The sequence below is a fragment of the Ornithorhynchus anatinus genome, chromosome 10 (assembly GCF_004115215.2).
Source record: "Ornithorhynchus anatinus isolate Pmale09 chromosome 10, mOrnAna1.pri.v4, whole genome shotgun sequence".
NCBI lineage: Eukaryota > Metazoa > Chordata > Mammalia > Monotremata > Ornithorhynchidae > Ornithorhynchus > Ornithorhynchus anatinus.
This window is the reverse complement of record NC_041737.1, coordinates 20,951,758-20,971,327: the sequence shown is the minus strand read 5'-3', so window position 1 is coordinate 20,971,327 and position 19,570 is coordinate 20,951,758. Positions and strand designations below refer to the sequence as shown.

The window sequence follows — 19,570 nt, the reverse complement described above, 5'->3', positions numbered from 1 at the left end:
TGGGCATACACTTAGAGATGATGTTTCCCTTATCACATTTTCCCAAGTCCTGTTCTGACTAGACTGTTATATTTGAAGATTATACAATTAAAGAAGAATTCTGTCTATAGACCTCAAATTCTCATGATTTTCACAAGTGTAGTTTTGGCTATTTTCAAGGGTGTCTTCTGCCTTTTATTTAGGAAATACAAAGCTTAGTTAACAAATTGACACTTCTAGAAGATTGGGAAGTTGAGGCAGATTCAAGAACAATGAAAGGCCCTGCAAGAGGCAAAAATACCAAAGCCAGCTAATAATAAGCTTTACATGCTTACAAGACCCACTTTTTTATATTGGGTGAGTCGTGGACCCAAGCCAGACAGGCTCATTAGGATATTAGTGGAGGTAAATATAGGGTTATGAAGGGCTCCTTGTTGACTCAAAGATTGGTAAAGAGGCATGCGAATCAAAGATTGGTAAAGAGGCATGCGAATGGAATTCAGAAATCCAGGAGTTTCCACTCTTCAAGTCGCTCTCCCCTATCCACTCCTTTCTCAGGCATGCAAACTGGGAGAAAGTTAACCAACAGTGAAACCACGACATGTTTTTGCATTCAGTCTAGAATTCCTTCAGAAATCCTCAGAAGACATGTTCCTTACCTTGAGCATTTTCCTTAGTATCCTGTCAGAACCATGCTCAATAGCAAATGGATCAATGCTATGATCACCAACAGTGAGATTTGGAACAGGGTCTGAATGCCAGTATTGCTCATCACAATTTAGCTTGTGTTGGCAGAACATGGGGATGGAATGGATTTCTTCTTGTGTGTGTGCATACTTCCTCCACATAGGAGCATCTCTATGAGTGCAATGATGTGTTTAGTGATTTGAGTTGAAAACCAGAGGGTTGGGATTGTATTTTCATGAGCTTTAGTATTGGACTGTGGAGAGTAGGGGAATAGTGTGTAAAGTCCAGTTGTATTCTGTAGGTAATGGGGAAATTATCAGACAAATGGGAAAATAGACAAGTTCCAATTCAGATTTGGAAAACCCTGATACTCTGTATACCACTCATTGTTCTACTTCTTAAATTGGATGACATACTTTTCTGATCAACTGCTTAATCAATTAACATTGATTTTCTAAAAAACACAACTTGTTTATTTTATTAAGAGATTCTGGCTAATGAATGAATACTGACTGCATAGAATATGCCAACAAGGACTTATCTATTTGGATGTGGAAAACTCTGATCCTTTGCAGATCACTCATTGTTCCACTTCACAAATCATATGACATATTTTCTGACTGATTGCATAATCAATTAACACCATTTTTATTAAAAAGAACTAATTTATTTTATTACGAGATTCTGGTTCATAAATACCGCATAGAATGAATTCAGAAAAATGGGGAGGCCGTTTATATTGGTCCCCTTTTTTACTTCTAGATTCTTACACTGTCTCAGATTTCGTGGTCTTTTTCCTTAGTTTTTTTCTCTTAAAATGTTCTATTTCAGAGTTTCAGAAGAAAAGGAATTGGTGCATGGTTTCCAGAGACCATCATTGATTAATGATTTCCTGTCCAGAATTCTATTAGAACTCAATGAGGCTAGGAGACTGGTTATGGATATTTCCAAAGTAAAACCACACCAAAGTAATATAGACAGGTGCAGCACAAGTGGAAAAGAGTATTAACCTTTTTCTAAACCCAAATATACAACAATTAAATTCATATATTGTAATTCAGAGGAACTTCCTTTTCTATTTTCTCTTTGTAAAAATTTCAAAAACAGAAGTATAGAATGGAGATTTTTTTTTCTTTTCCAACTAAGCATATTTTTTTTTAATCATGAAAAATAGCTCTACCAAAGTCAATATGAGAATACAGAGGTCTCAACTGGCATCACCAGTGTCAATCAATGAGTGGTACTTACTGAGTGCTTATTATGTGCAGATCATTGTATTAATTGCTAGGAAGAGTACAATAAAACAGAATTGAACCAAGAAAGAGGTTGATTAAAATGAAATAAAACATGAATGTTTTCCCCAAATACAAAAGGTATCAACTATTTAAAATTTTCCTATTTATAAAATTTGATCCATGAGCAGATCAAAAAGGCAAAGAAGTTTGTTCTTGGCTTCTGGAGAGAGACAAGGCTAAAACCAGCACTAATATTGAGCAGCATGTCAGCTGAAAATATATGCAAACTAACTTAGTTGAATCAAGCTCTAGAGTCACTTGCCCAATCATTGTCTTTCCCACATTGTCAAGGGGTAATTTAGTCAATAGCTCTGTCCAGAGAGATTGTATCAGCCAGGTAATGGCTTAGAAGGGACTTTCTCCCTGGAAATTAACTCTAACATTCTATTAACTTGCCTAATGAGAAAGAAAAGAATTTTCTGGAAGAATCACCCAAGTGAGACTTCCAAACAACAATCATTGGTTGTTTAGAGTAATTCATCTTCTCAGTGGGGGGAAGAATTTGTAGGAATTCAAGTTTTTCAGAAACCATATTAGTCTTGTAAAGTGAAATTGTTCTAAGGCAAACCCACTTGAGGATCCAGGAACTCCCTGGAGGTTAATGACTTGAGCACTTAAAACCCCCATCTTTGTGAGACCGGGGTCCACAAGTATAGAAGTATAAAAATTAAAAATAATGGAAAAACATATGTACTTAAATATTGAAAATAGCAACCTGGAGTGTGAATTAATTGAGAAAGACTTTCTGGAGAAGGTGAAATTTTAGAAGGGCTGAGGTCTGACTCTTGAAGATGAAGAGCATTCCACATGAGGTCAACAGCATGAACACTGGGCCATAAGTGGGAGAGTCAAGAGTGACATATAGTTAGAAGACAAGTTGAGAGGGTGAAATGTGGAACAGCAGATGAAATGAGTCTATTTTTAGGATAAAAAGTGCTGGTGGGAAAGGAGCAGCCATTAGAGATTTTGAAAGAAATGTAACAAATGATATTTCTGGAAGTTGATCTGGACAGCAGTTCCAGTATAGACTGAAGTTGACTTGGGGGTTGTCTAGGCCAAACCACAGTTCCATTAGAGTGTGGGATCTAGTACCTTCTTTATGGCTCTATGATGAAAGCTTTACGTAGGATAGAATAAAAGGAGGCAGTGAGATCAGTGAGGAGGCTAATCCAGATTCCAGCCAGAGAGTGGCAAGTGCTCAAACCACAGGGGTGTCAGTAAAGATGGAGGGGAAGGGCTAGATAATGTTGGTATTTGTTAAGGGCTTACTATGTGCAGAGCACTGTTCTAAATGCTAGGGTAGATACAGGGTAATCTGGTTGTCCCACATGGGGCTCACAGTTAATCCCCATTTTACAGATGAGGTAACTGGGGCACAGAGAAGTTAAGTGACTTGCCCTAGGTCACACAGCTGACATGTGGCAGAGCTGGAATATGGGAGGACAGAATGTGGGAAGTGAAAAAGAGCAATAACAAAGATGACACTAAAGTTGTAAGCTGCTGGGATGGGGATGATAGCTTGTTATTAAATGTGATTGAAAAGAAAAGAAATAGCCAGTATTGCAGTGATTTTGTTTTGCTTCTTAATAAAACAGACTCCTCATAGTATCACATCCCCTCAACCGGTAATTACTGTCCCAACTCCCCTCCATCCCCATGCTCCTCCTCCTGCCTCATCTCTACCTCTCCAGTTTTTGACACATTCCCCCTCTCTCACCTATACTTGTTGTCTCTCGCTGCCTGAGTCTCTCTTCTCTTCAGCTTTCTTATCCACTTCACCTGACACCAAATGGACCTTCTCCTCTTCCAGTTCAGGCCAGAACCCATCACTGGCCATACATTTGGATTTTTATTACTTTTATTAAACTTGAAAGAAAAAAAATGTGCCACTGCCCATACCACATCCTGTCCCAGCTTGCAGCCCTTTTGACCTTGGGACCATCAAAGCTTCTGAACCAGGGATGAGCTGGGTTTTGGGAGAGCCCAGTCAGTAGCAGGCAAAGATGTCTGGGATAGAACTATTGGTGCCTCTCTCACAACATGCAATCCAGCTCTATCCTCATGGCTTTTGAAGTCCTGGGAAGTAGGGCTGCAAGCCAGAGAAGGGCAGCATGGATGACACTCTGTTAAATGTAAAACAAAAGAAAATTTGAACCTGCAGTTGGTTACAGATTGAGGCTGTCCTATTAGAGGGGGAGGAACAATGTGAAGAATGGGGAAGAACTGCAAATTTGAGGTTGGTTAAATAGGGGAAGGGATGACATGGGCGATGAGGTTCAGAAAACCAAAGGATTCAAGGGCAAGGGTGTGGTCTCCTAAAATGTGGTATTTATTAAACACTATGTACCTGGTACTGTACTAAGTGCTGGGGTGGATATAAGAAAACTGTGTTAGAGACAGTCCCTCTGCCACATGGGGCTCACAGTCTTAATCCCCTTTTTACAGAAGAGGTAACTAATGCACAGAGAAGTGAAATGACTTACCCAAGGTCAAACAGCAGACATGTGGCAGAGCCAAGATTGGAACCTAGGTCTTTCTGCCTCCCAAGCGCATGCTATATGCACTAAACCACATTGCTACTGCAAAAGAATGGGAAGGGTGGAGCAGGGATCAAGAGGACTGGGCCAGACATAAATCATTTCATCAGGAAGTGAAATGGGTAGGCTGTCTTGGAACTGGAGGAAGATGAAGACTTTGGGTTTTGCTATATTGTGTTTAAAGTGCCATTGGGTCCTCCAGTTGGATATGCTCTGAACCGATTCCAGGTTGTGAAGCAAGTGAAAAGTTAGGACTGATTGTTCAGTTTGAGAATTCAGACATAGAGTGGTTGGCAGCTGAAACTCCATGAGTGGAAGAGCTCTGTAAGGGAATAAGTACAGAGTGAAGTGAGTTGATGCCCTACGGTACTCTCACAGGTTAAGGGTGAAGGAAATATGAAAAAGCAGCAGATACAAGAAGTGATTAAGTAAAGAGAAAACCAGGAGAGTCCCATGTCAGTAAAGCCAAAAAGCTTCAAGGGGAAGGTTTTGATTCTCAGGAATAAGATTCTGAGCATTGGCCTTGCTCACAAGTTATTCACTTGTCAGTGTACATTTTCTTACATGCCTCTGATTGGAATGTTCATGTGGCCAACCTTCAAGGTGACCTTGGTCTTAACACTATTTGTAATGGTCAAACCCCCAATATCTTCATCCACCTAACATCAATCTTCTATCTTTTTTTGCCTTGAGGTTCTGTAAGTCTAACTTTGAAACTGAGTTAAGATAAAAAAATCTCCTAAAACAGCTCTACTTCCCATTATTTTCTATGGCATTTAAGTGCTTACTATGTATCAATCACTGTTCTAAGCACTGGGGTGGATACAATTTAATCAGGCCAGATACGGTCCCTGTTCAACATGGGGCTCATAGTCTAAGTAGGAGGGAAAATGGGTGTTGAAACCCCATTTTTTGCACTTGAGGAAAATGAGACATAGAGAAGTTAAATGATTTTCCCAAGGTCACACAGCAGGCAAGTGGTGAATTGTGAGAAGCAGTATGGCCTAGTGGATAGATCAGGGGAGTCAGAAGGATCTGGGCTCTAATTTCACCACCATCGCCTGTCTGCTGTGTTACCTTGGGGAAGTCACTAAACTTCTCAGTACCTCAGTTACTCATTCTCATCTGCAAAATGGGGATTAATATTGTGAGCCCTATGTGGGACAGTCCCTGTGCCCAACCCCATTAGCTTGTATCCACCCCAGCGCTGAGAACAGTACCTGGTACATAGGTGTAAGCGCTGAACAAATACCACAGTTATTATTAAGTGGCAAACCCAGGATAAGAACTCAGGTCCTCAGGTTCCCAGGACCATGCTTTATCCACTATGCTGCTTTCCCACTATTCTGGTTCCTTCTAGAAAGCTCATAATGCCAAATCTATCAGCCTTTTGCATTTTATTTTGTTTCAATATATCCTCTTTTGGGTGCATTTTTTTGGATGCTATGTGGGATACTCCAAGAGGCCTTCCCCAACTAAGCCCTCATTTTCTCTTGTCCCACTCCCTTCTTTGTCACCCTTGCACTTGAATTTGCACATTTTAGTCACCCCTCCCACAGCACTTATGTGTAGATCTGTAATTTACATTAATGTCTGTATCCCCCTTTAAATGGTAAGCTCATTGTGGGCAGGAAACATATCTGCCAAATCCATTGTATTGTACTTTCCCAAGTGTTTTTGTAGAGCTACTGAGAGATGTGATGGTCTCTATTTTCTAACTTCTGATGAAATAAATTAAAAGTAAACTTTTAATAATAATAAAATAATCCACATGCGCCACAGATAAGCAGCCAATTTTACATCTCTGCTTGTTCTCAAACCTAGGGCACTGATGCAGCAGTTAAAAGGAAAGCTTCCTCCTCAATAAAGTGTGTTGTCACAGATTAGGAGTTCATTGACTTAAACATCATGAAATAAAATAAACTGAGAGTGACACTCATTTGGGAGAATGTTTCCCAAGACGTGTGTAATAATACTAGGGTTTACTCTGTGTTTCCTTGGTCCCTCCTGGATGCTTGTTCCTTTTTGAACTAAATTCAGAGTATTAAATTTAGTCTTCAAAGCCCTTAATGATTTATGGCCAATTAGTTTAACTTCTCTTCTCATTCACACTTCACAGAAGTTTTTATCAGAATTATTAGCAGTTGCTTTCCATCTCCAGATCTCTGATTCAGATTTGTATTTGTTTTCATATTTCTTAATGTGATTCCTTGATACTCTTCTTGGATAATCACACAATTGGATCTCAAAAGGTTACTGACCTTTCCCCATCTAGATGCAGGATAGGACTTGACACATTTAGATTGTAAGATCTTTGATGGGAGAAATTTTGTTTTTTCTTACTGTTATATGTTCTCAAGTGCCTATTCCATCCTGGGCACAGAAGATATTCAACACATTCTGTTGATGGGGAAAAAAAAAAGTCCCAGACAAGCTAAGCGTCTTTACATTTTTGAAAACTCTCCAAGGTCTGTAATACATAAAAAAAAAGGGGGGGGGGGGGAGAGTGACTTTTTTGTAATAAGGAGAAAAATAATTGTGATATTTGTTAAATATGTACTGGGCCAATGTAGTAAATGATAATAATAATAATAATAATGTTGGTATTTGTTAAGCTCTTACTATGTGCCGAGCACTGTTCTAAGCGCTGGGGTAGACTCAGGGGAATCAGGTTGTTCCACGTGGGGCTCACAGTCTTAATCCCCATTTTACAGATGAGGTAACTGAGGCACAGAGAAGTTAAGTGACTTACCCAAAGTCACACAGCTGACAAGTGGCCAAGCCGGGATTTGAACCCATGAACTCTGACTCCAAAGCCCGTGCTCTTTCCACTGAGCCACGCTGCTTCTCGGCATAAATAGAATAGAATCAGATCAGAAACAGTCTTTACTCGGCATGGGGACACAGTATAAAGGAGAGAGAGATGTTATTTAATTCCCATTTTACTGATGAGAAAGCTGAGGCACAGAGAAACCAGCAAGTGGTGGAATTCGGATTAGAACCCAGGCTTCCTGACTCCCAGACCTGTTCTCTTTTCACTAGAGTAAGCTGCTTCAAACCTTGAATTTTAATAACAGAAAATCCCCATGTTGTATTTCATACAAACTTGGGGGTTAGAGGGAGTGGGTGGTGCAAAATTGGGGGGCAGGGAAAGAGTGTTCTGTAGAATCACCAGCAGTTCCTTTCCCTGTTGCCTGAGATCAGGAGGGAGCCTGGGTTTAAGTTTACCATCTTTAGAAAGATGATTACCAAATCTACATCTCCAGCTCTTGCCTCTCTTATTCCCTGCAATCTCTCATCTTCTCCTGCCTTCAGGACATATCTATCTGGATATTCGGCCAACACCTCAAATTAAATATGTTGAAATCTAAACTCCTTATCTTCCCACCCAAACCCTGTACTCCCCTTGTCTTTCCCATCACCGTAGACAACCCAACTAATCTATCTATCTCACAAGCCTGTAACCTTGGCATTGTCCTCAACTCATCTCTCTCATTCCACCCACATACTCAATCTGTCATCAAATCTTTTTGGTTCTACCCTCACAACATTGCTAAAATCTGTCCTTCTCTCTCCATCCAAACAGCTACCACGCTATTCCAAGAATTTATCTGATCCCATCCTGATTACTGCATCTACCTCCTAGCTGACCTCCTGGCTTCCTGTCTCTCCCCAGTCCAGTCCTTACTTCGCTCTACTGCATGGATCGTTTATCAGCAAAGTTGTTCAGTCCATGTCTCCCCAGTCCTCAAAAACTTGCAATGGCTGCCCAATCCAGCTCCGCATCAAGCAGAAACTCCTTACTATTGGCTTTAAAGCATTCTATCATCTCTTCCCATCCTATCTCACTTGACAGCCCAGCCCACGCACTCAGTTTCTTTAATCCCGGACTATTCAGTGTGCCACTAATCCCTTCCCAACGTTATCCTTCTAGACTAGAACACCCTGCCCTTCCATATCTGACAGACCACCCCTCTCTCCGCCTTCGAAGCATTTTAAGGTCATATTTCCTCCAAGAGGCCTTTCCCAATTAAGTCCTGTTTTCCCCATCTAGCTCTCCCTTCTTCATTGTCTACATACTTGGATCAGTGATCTTTGGACATTAGATATTCACCCCACCCAAACCCCACAGCTCTTATGTATGCATCTTCAAATTATATATTATAAATCAGTGTCTATCTCTCTAAACTGTAAGCTCCATTATGGGCAGGAAATATATATGCTAATTCTGTTGTATTGTGCTCTCCCAACAGTTAGTATAGTGCTTGGAGCCTATTAAGTGCTCAGTAAATACCACTGATTGATTCAGAGTTTACTACCATACCAAGCTCTTCCTAGCTTGCCTGCCCTACTGCTGGGCTCATAGTGTAATTGGCCACAGTTTATGGGAGCACTGCCCAGAGGGAGGTTACATTAGCAATGATAATAATAATAATGGTATTTGTTAAGTACTTAATATGTGCCAAGCAGTGTTCTAAGCGCTGAAATAGATACAAAGTAATCAGGTTATCCTATGTGGGGCTCACAGTCTTAATCCTCATTTTACAGATGAGGTAACTGAGTCACAGAGAAATTAAGTGACTTGCCCAAAATCACACAGCAGACAAGTGGTGGAGCAAGGATTTGAACCCATGTCCTCTGACTCCCAAGCCCATGCTCTTCCAACCCAAATAGTCTTCCCACTCTTCCCACCCAAATAGCCTACTGTGCAGATTTACCATGAGCTTGTATTTTACATGCCCTTATAGGGTGATCCTGTAAATTAGTCCCTTGTCACCTAAAAATTATCATTTTGACTTCATCGCAGGCAGGGAACTTATCTACCAACTCTAATGTATTATAGTCTCCCAAGCATTTAGAAAAGTGCTCTGCATAGAATGACCACTTAATAAATACCACTGACTGATTTGTGCATGTTCAGTTGTCATGGTGATAATACAAGGTCAACTTCACTGGGGTAGCAGTGGTCTTACTGAACTCTCACAGGTTCCTGGTAGTCACTCCTTATCAATTTCCAAGGGCTCTTTGGCTCACTCCCTGCCAGTGTCCTGTGGTGGCTAATTATTCCTACTTTGCACTTTGATGTCTGCTATCTGGACAGTAGTGAGGTTGTTTTAGGAATGCACCTTCCCCATCAGGGGTGCCTCATTCCCCAATATAATAAATTATGGGAGTCTGTTAGGGTAACAGTGTAATTCCGGCTCCTGCATTTGTCTGCTGTGTGACCTGGGGCAAGTCATTTAACTTCTCTGTGCTTGTTACCTCAGCTGTAAAATGGGGATTAAGACTGTGAGCCCCATTTGGGACAGGGACATTATCCAACCTGATTACCTTGTTATCTACCCCAGTGCTTAGAACAGTGCTTGGCACATAGTAAGCACTTAACAAATGCCCTAGTAATAATATCTTCTAAAAATCAGTTGTACTTTTGTTAAACTGACATAACTAATAAGTCTTGACCAGTCTCCAAAGAGATGTTAAGGATGATATTCCTTTACATTTAACACATATTTTAACATTATTATGTCATTCGGGTTTTTCTGGAATAGCAATTTGATCTATTCCTATTTTTTCTCCCCCTTCTTGTATTTCTTTCCTTTTTTTTTTTGTTCCAAATAATTTCACAGGTCAGTCCAACCCCAGGGTGCATTCGTGCACTAATGAAGATGCTCTACTGTCCATATTGCCGAGGACTTCCCACTGTGAAACCTTGTAACAACTACTGCCTCAATGTAATGAAGGGCTGCTTGGCAAATCAAGCTGATCTGGACACCGAATGGAATCTGTTCATAGGTAAGAAGCATTTAAATGGGCCATGGACCAAATTGTTGGGAACAGCAAATATATGCAATACTAGAAGGGGAGTTTTTGGAAGGATTGTGCCTGTGTTTCGAAGCTTGAAGGAGGAAAGAGATTTTTGGTGAAGGTATTTCTAAGCTTTAGTACCTAACTCTTACTCTTCTTTCCCAGAACAATTCTTATTAACTGGTTTAAAGGTGCCATGTGATGGGGAATTGACCAAATAACAAAGAATATTAACATATTTTGGTTGCAGAAGTGAGTTCATGTGGTTAACTGTGATATACTGCATTAGGAAAGATGTTTTTTCTTCAAATCATCAGTGCAATTTTCTTGGTCAAATTAGTATCTCCTTCTAGATACCCCAATCATCCTGTTACCTTAAATTAAAGTACCAAAACAATGATTTTTAAAAGTTGATGTCTTTATCCTAAAGCTACAAGGTCATAAGTTTTATTTTTAGATTAAAAGTTTATATATTTCATATCATCTCAGTATTTTTATGAATAAACATGATAACCTCTCCTTCATCCTCTGAAAGAGAAACCTTTAAGCAACTCTGAAATGTTTTCCCAAGTTTCGTAAACAGGAAATTGCAAGGAAGGAATGAGAATCTCAACTTTTTCTTGAATTGTAGAAATCATTCAGTGGGGTATACTGCCAAAAAACATTTCCCAAATAGCAATCCAAGGATAAAAAGGACACATTTTATGGGCAGAAACATTTAGCAAAATGCACAATGCCTGATACTGGCAAATGTTTTCCTTCCCCTGCCACATGCCTTTCAATAAAAGTCCTTTCAATTGTATTTTCTGCAATTACCTGGGGATGAGTGTAACATTGGGCAAATTATAGTGGCATATTTCAGCCACTAATGTGCCTCATCATTTATGCAAACCTCTAAGTCAGATTCCTAAAACCAGAAAATCATGTGATGCATCGTAAATACAGCGCAGTGCTTAATGGAAGTATACCAAGGAGAAGGTTTCAAACATTCAAGGAGAGAGTTCCAGACTGGGGGGATAAAACAAAAACAAAAAAACTAAGTGGATTTTCAGAAAAAATGTTGTGTTTGTAGTAGATGAGAGAACTTTGAAACATTTTATTTGGTAGTTCCTTTGAGCTATGATAATTTCTGGGTAAACATATTGGCTAATAAAAGATTATAGAAATTTCATTGAGTGGCTCCCAAGAAATGACCTTTATTGTCTGGACTCAGGGATCAATTCTTCTGCAGAACAGCTTAACTCAGTCCCAAACAAATAAACTCACATGTATGTCATTTAGAAATAGTTGCATTCAACAGGATGAGTTTCCAGCAGGAAGCAGAAATGTCTTGGGGGTTATTTTTTGGAAGGCAGGTGAATTTTTTATGCTCCTCATCTGTTGGAGGATAAAAAATGGCATTAAGGTGTTTAAAATTACTCATATTTCTGAAGAAATGAGCATATATGAAGTTACAGCTGCACTGAGTTACAGGAGGTGTAGCAAGGAAAATTCTGGTGGCTGCTTTAACATATACAAAAAATGAATGTGGAATCTTGATGTGAATGACTATGCCAATGTACCCTTAGCTAAATTTTTGGGATGCAGATGAGAAATTTGAGTGATGAGACAAGTTTATCTTCATATAAAGGACACATGTTTTGGCATTAGATTTTTTTGTCATCTTTTTAAAGAATTTCCACCTGAATAATAACCAAGAATTACATCCTCCAGCTTGAATAAACCGTAGGTATTTAAAAATTCAAATGAATATCAAAACATCATGGAGGACATGTTTTATTGAGGTTCAAAGAGTGAAAGTAATATGCTTCAATTCACCTAGCAGCTCACTAGTAGATTGGAAGAAGTGCTTACTTGAGTGTTAGAACTATACTGGCTAATGTCGACCTCTCCAGTTTGAGACCTCTGAAGAAAAAGAGAAAATGCATCTTTGTCTTGAAGTCAGGTGAAAACCTTCTTAATGGAGATGGCCTTTCTTGATTACTGGTATATAAGTTGGAATGACACAGTGCCCATACTCTCAATTTTCAAACTGTCCTTTGACTGAAAGTTTCCTACATTCATTTGAGTTGAGATAAAATATTTAGATAATCTTAAAAAAAATTAGATAATCTTTACTGGCAATGCTTTGAGAATGTAGTGAATATATCAGCAACAGAAATGTACAAAACTCAGGAGTAACTCGTTCTTTGATTCCCATGTGACTTACTCTTACTATTTCAGGAGTAGTATTACTATGGCTAAAATTCCCCCTTTCCTCTCAATCCAAACTGCTACCACATTAATCCAAACTCCTATCCTATTTTGCCGTGATTGCTCATCGGGTTCCTTTCTGATGTCCCTGCCCTTCTCTGTCTCCCTACTCCAGTCCATACTTCACTCTGCTCCCCAGATAAATTTTCTACAAAAATGTTCTGTCCATCTTTCCCCACTCCTCAAAAACCTCCAGTGGTTGCCCATCCACATCCAGATCAAACAGAAACTCCTTATTGTTGGCTTTAAAGTACTCAATCACCTTGCCCCCCACTACACTTCCGTGATCTCCTATTACAATGCACCTCACACACTTTGCTTCTCTAATGCTTACCTACTAATTGTACCTCACTGTCGTCCGACTTGCTGTTGACCTGTTGTCCCTTTTCTGCCTGGAATGAATGCCCTCCCTCTTCATATCTCTGAGACAGTTACTTTTCAAACACTCCTCCAAGAGGCCTTCCTTACTAAGTCTTCATTTCTTTTTCTTCCACTCCCTTCTGCACCACCCCCCCACTTGCTCTTTTTATTCACCAACCCCCTCCAGCCCAACAGTCCTTATGTACGTATAAGTAATTTGTTTATATTAATGTCTGTCTTCCCCTGCAAGCTCGGTGTGGGCAGGGAATGTGACTGTTATATTATTATATTGAACTCTCCCAAGCACTTAGTACAGAGCTCTGCACACAGTAAGTGCTCAAATGTTTGATTGCAAAGACAATTCAAGTGCAAAATTAGCTAGTGGTAGGACGTGACTTGCATCTCTTAATTGCTGCTGTCTAAGCCGGATTCATCCAAATTACAAGAGACCAGAAAACTTGAAATATTATATTTTCATAAAAAAAGTATATATGTGCCAGAGATACTGTCTCAAAATGCTTAGTCATGAAAGCAGGCTCACCATCAGAAGTATCACCTTTGAAGTTCAGGACAACTGTACTACTACCGTTACTACTATGATTTAACCAACTTTTCACATTTCTCCTTTCCATCTTCCTTCTTTCCAAATTATCTCAATTATCTTGGTATCTATTTTTAATTTTTCAGTCTTTTTGAATAGAAAAATGACTTGAGACAGTTCTCTGAGTTCCATCAAAACTTGTATTCATTCAGTTTCTTTCAGCATAAAATATCGGTGCTTGTATTAGTCAAATGTGACTACCCTCTTAGATGTAAATAAGGCCAACAGCCCCTTGAAGCTTGACTTCAAATCAGTTAATTCATCAATCAATAAATCACTGGTACTCATTGAGCACTTATAATGTGCTTGGAAGAGTATAAGGCGATGTTTCCTGTGTACATAATATAGGATCTGGTTATTCTTTTTGAAACTTTTAAATGAAAGAAAATTCAGTGATAAATTACAGTTTTGGATGACCAATAATTTTAAAACTCAACCACATCCCACCTACATCTGTGAAGCTCTGTGAGTTAGTCTACATGGTTAGAAATCATATCTAAAATTATATCTGATGTATTTTCAGCTACAATTTAACTGGAAGTGATTTCCAGGCCTAATAAGGAAAATCTGACAAAGCCAGAAAGGTATTTTCTCATTCTTTTGCCAAATCATTGCATATTAAGCTACCAATATCTTAGGGTGTAAAAGAGGAAAAGAAGAGCAACTCTCATCTTTTGGAAGAACATACCATCTTTTAGAGAGCAACTGAGACCTTTACAAAGCGTGAAATTTCTCACCTTTTTTGAGGATTTATAATATAGCAAGTGGCCTTACGAGAAGCTGTGAGGTATTTTCTAATAACATTTGGAATTCCCTCCATAGTAAATTCAAAAAAGTTTCCTCACTCACTCAAAACTAGTGGCTGCTCAAAACCCTGCTGAGTTATTAAAGATTGGAAAAAAAATGTTTTTTCAGCCCTATACATAGTACTGGCCTAGACTCTGCTTCCAAATCACCTCAGTCACAAAATATGTCATTAAGTCATGCACTAATTGCTGAAGTAGCCCAGGATCATCAAGCCCCACCTACCATAAAGTCTAATCATTCTAGCAAAATGAATTCCCTCCTCTTCCTCTCATCACACTATTCCGTTATCAATCAGTCAATGAGATTTTAGAGTGCTTTCTGTTGGAGTGCTCTGTGCTTCAGACAGTACAACAAAACAGATTTGGTAGACACTTTCCCTGCCCATTAGGAGCTTATGGTCTAGAGGAAGAGACAAGCATTAAAATAAATTATGGATATATACATAAGTGCTGCAGTGCTGAGAGTGAATATCAAGTGCTTAATAGAACTGACAGGATTTGGTGAGATTGTATATGTTGATTGAAAGAGATGAATCAAGGATAATACCACAGTTATGGGCTTGTGAGGCAGAGAAGATGGAAGTGTTCCTAAGCTTCTCTGTTCTAAGCAGTTTCTCTTTCTCTCCTGATTCCCTAACTTAACTCCTTCCTGTCTCCCATCTCCCCCATTTACCCAAAAAAAAAAAAAAAAAGCCAAGTGGTGTCTTAATCAGGATGTGCTAATAGGTTCTAGGAGTTCCTGTTTATCTTTAGCCAGAATCAGCACCATCACCATGGAGACTGGGGGAGTGATTCATCTGTAGCTGAGGAAAATTTTAAGATCCTAGTTGAGGCAGAGAACCCAGGCCCGTGGGAAATGATCTTGGGCCATTTTTACTTAGCTATAAGGTTTCATCATCCTGTTTAGATTGATTCTGTATAGAGCCTATTCAATTAGGTGTAAGCCCATAGGAAAATATACAAATAATCCAGATTTTCAGTATATCACTGTATTTTTGAGGAACATATCCAGTGGGGTATGCTTATCAGAAAGTAGAGGAAAGAAATAATGTTGTGCATTAATAGTCTCTACTTTGGCAAGGATCCTTAAAATTTTTGTATATTCAAATGCAAAATACTACCTATATTCTTCCTTGCTTACATGTCAAAGAAATTTCTTGAAAATAAGTACAATAAAAGGAAAGAACTGTCCAGGATTATTTAGTAACTACCCAAGAACAATCTGTGGGAGAGTCAGTCTTTCAAAACATATCCTGGATTATTTTAATACCCCAACTCCCAAATAACAAGTATTGATCTCTTTCACATATATCATGTTACAGGTTACCCCTAGTTTATAAGCACAAAAGTAAAGGCTACAGTTATATTTGTATGAAGTAATACGTTTTGCATCCCCTTTCCAAACTAAGAATTGAACAGCAATCCCCAAACACCTGATACTTTTAAAGTTTCTATAGACTGTGAAAAACTAGCAAGAAGAAAGAGCAACTGTGAAAATAAAAAGGTTGATTCAAGTTTTCTATTTGGTTTCACATTAAATTACATATTTTATTTTATTCCAAAGGTATTTCAGTTTTCATAATGTATCTGGAGAGTCAGGTGAGTTTCAACTTGAGGTGTCTTTTTTAGAAAGGTAAATATAAACTCATTTCCTTCAAAGCCCCTACTATATATACTAGGAAGAAGCAGCTGATACACTGTAGAATCATCCAAATTTATTGATCTCTTACTGATAAATGAAGTTTCTTCACAGTGAAGCCAAGCAGAAGTGGCTATTTTTCCCCTCCCAACTCCTTTTAACCCTCCCCAGATATTCACAGACACTAAAGAATAGGATTTAGCAATAATAATAATTACATTTAATTGCTTACTATTTGCCAGGATACCCACAATCAATCAATCAGTTAATGACATATTTACCGAGCTTTTACTGTGTGCAGAACATGGTATTAAGTGCTTGGGAAAGTACAATACAATATATAGACATTATTCCTGCCCACAAGGACCTTACATTTTTACAGGTAAAGAAAATAGTGGAGTATGATGATATGTACCTAAGTGCTATGGGACTGGAGTGAGTATCCAAGTGTTGGAAGGGCACACAGCCAAATGCACAAGGGACGTAGAAAGGTAGAGTGGGTATGGAAAATGGCTCAGGGAAGGTCACTTTGAAGAGATACATCTCAATAAATACAGATCCCTAGACTCCATTAAGCATCTAAATAAGCCAAACTATTTACTTCTATTTTAAATAATCAGTTGCATATAAAAAGTATATTAGTGGATGAGTTTTTTGGAATCTAATCTATAGAGCTGGGCATCCATTTATCACCCACTTAATCTAGAAAGCTTTCTGGAAATTCCTGTGGTAAATTTCTCCCATAGAAAGTTAATTAGGCATTTTGGCTGCTGTCAAGACACTGACATTAATTAGTATATAGCAGGTTCAGTACACAAGTGATACCTATGTGGCTTGAGGGAATTAAATCCACTTCCAGAATTACCCATTTTACAGTCCTGCAGTCATTTCAGTTTGGAAGATTTTACATTTTTCTTTATGTCCAAAGCTTGGCTAATTGTGGACAACTCAGTAGAGTTTCTATTGTTTAAAGTATAAATTCAGTCACAAATATCGTACTGTCATTTTTGAGTTTTCGATGTGCACAGTACTGGTAAATGAATCAGGCATTGAGATAAATTATGAACAGCCTCCAAATAGATAGACAAAGCAAATATTAGAATTCTGATTAGAATTTCTTAAGCTTATCTCTAAAGATTTGGCCAACACTACTGTAAATGACATCTGATTGTAAACTGGGTTTCATGGAAGGCAAAAAGAGCTAAAGCTACATGTCATTATCATTTATTTACATTTCTAGCTGTAAATATTTTTGTGTCTAGACTCTCCTCCCCCCCCACGAGTTTTAATCTAAACTTCTGGAAAAGGAACATATCACTTTGTTTTATCCTTCCCAAGCATTTAGAACAATGCACAGCATCGAGTGAGTAGTCAATACATCTACAAGTATAATGACTACTATTTCTTCAAAACAAAAGTTTGTGCAACCTGAATTTGGAATATTATTTTCTGAGAGGAAATGTATAACACAAATTTAGATGTTTCAGCAACACAACAGATATTTAGTGGACAGCAATGGCTTTTGTTCATATTTTCATATAGAATGACAAAATATTCCATAGTAAAACTCAGACACATTGCTCTCAAACTGAAGAATAAACACTCGAAACATTATTTATGAATCTACACTGTTGGAGAAAAGCTTATTTCTCTTCCCATGCATAACTAAAACACCAAGGAAGAGAAATAAAAACATTCTGATTCTTATCTCCTGGAATCTAATCTCTCTCTTTTTCTCATTGGTTTTAGTATTTCTTGTTGACACTTATGTCTCCTGTTCCCTCTGGAATGCATTCCCATAGCAAGCACTACCTCAAATTCCACTGAAAAGCTAAGAGTCATTTGACTGGTTCCCAGTGGTGTTACAACAGAGTTTTTTGTCAATTTCCTCACTTTAGAGAGCAATTTATTATAACTGATCATGCTTTATTTTTTAAAAAATCATGTAAATTTCTCAGTACTAGACAGCATAGTTATTCAGTAATTCCAAATACTGACATTTTCATCACTTGCTACTATTTTATTCTTATATTAAAGGAATGAAAAATAGCTCATATGAGGAAGGAATAAAAGCATTTCTCTGAAGGAAAGGTCTGGAGGTGAATGAAATGTCTTATAGTCAGTTAAGGGTCATAATCGGGAGGATTCATGCTAATTACTCTTCCTAGGCTTAAATTAAACAGGAAGATATTTGCACTGGAATTGTGGAAGTATTTCATAACTGTCAGAAAGATATAGCAGTGCTTCAGCACACTGAGGGCTATGGAATCCCCTTCCCTGATGGCCTGTAAGCCAGGTACAACAACTATCTGTCCTGGACTGTTTAATCATTTAGGTGCCTGAGCCTGGACGAGATGATCTCTCAAGATCCCTTCTAGTTCTGATATCGTTCAGGAATTCAGTCAGAACAGCCATTGGTTGACACTGCATTCCCTCTTGCTGGCAAAATGAAAGCTTCAGTAGAGGTTTTTTGTGGTTCTGATTTAAATGTCAAAGCTGCATAAATGTTGACTTATTATACCTCAAGCAGTAGGTAATCATGTTTCAGCCTAATTGTACTGTTTCTCTTTCTCTTTCTCATTCCATTCCTTTCCCCTATACCCTTCCTTGTACACAAAACTCTCCTGAAGTATACAGCCCTTGAAAGGGTTGTAGATAGAGGGAGGATTCCTGGAACAAATTTTCTGCTGACTCTTCTGTAAGCATGGACATGCCTTTATCTCTAGGTGAATATTGCTCAAACACAAAATTCTGCTTCTGTCAGCTAAAAGTTTCTTTTCCACTCTGACATAAGCCCAGGCTATTGGAGAGAATGTGGGAATGTGGAGGGAGAGCAGGAAGGGTTCCCTTACCTACAAACCAACAGGGTATATCCCCAATGATTTCCTGAACACAAGGATGTGAGTATAAAGTACTGAAATGAAACCGAGGTAATAATAATGTTGGTATTTGTTAAGCGCTTACTATGTGCCCAGCACTGTTCTAAGTGCTGGGGTAGACACAGGGGAATCAGGATGTCCCACGTGGGGCTCACAGTCTTAATCCCCATTTTACAGATAAGGTAACTGAGGCACAGAGAAGTGAAGTGACTTGCCCACAGTCACACAGCTGACAAGTGGCAGAGCTGGGATTCAAACTCATGACCTCTGACTCCAAAGCCCGTGCTCTTTCCACTGAGCCACGCTACTTCTCTACTTCATCCCTGTAGAAAATAAGATTTAAATAGGCATTATTCTGACACAAGCCTACCTCCTTGAAAATGGTGGCACTGAACAAGCTTCAGTTACAAGATACTGAAGAATTATCTTCTACAGAATGAAAATTCACTTTTAAAAAGTTTCCTCAGTGGTCCGGATAGGACAGAGAATAGGACTGCAGTCGGGAGGGGACCCTCCATTCATTCAATAGTATTTATTGAGCACTTACTATGTGCAGAGCACTGTACTAAGCGCTTGGAATGAACAAGTCGGCAACAGATAGAGACAGTCCTTGCTGTTTGACGGGCTTACAGTCTAATCGGGGGAGACGGACAGACAAGAACAATGGCAATAAATAGAGTCTAGGGGAAGAACATCTCGTAAAAACAATGGCAACTAAATAGAATCAAG

General features: G+C 38.8%; 1 protein-coding gene across 1 annotated transcript in view; it reads left to right on the top strand.

Moving 5' to 3' along the window:
- The window catches only part of GPC6 (glypican 6), a 719,587-nt gene that overhangs the window by 380,811 nt on the left and 319,206 nt on the right, over window positions 1-19,570 (top strand). The window contains exon 4 of the mRNA XM_039913281.1: window positions 10,126-10,291. Coding sequence (XP_039769215.1) covers window positions 10,126-10,291 — 166 coding nt within the window. The remainder of the gene's footprint in view (window positions 1-10,125; window positions 10,292-19,570) is intronic.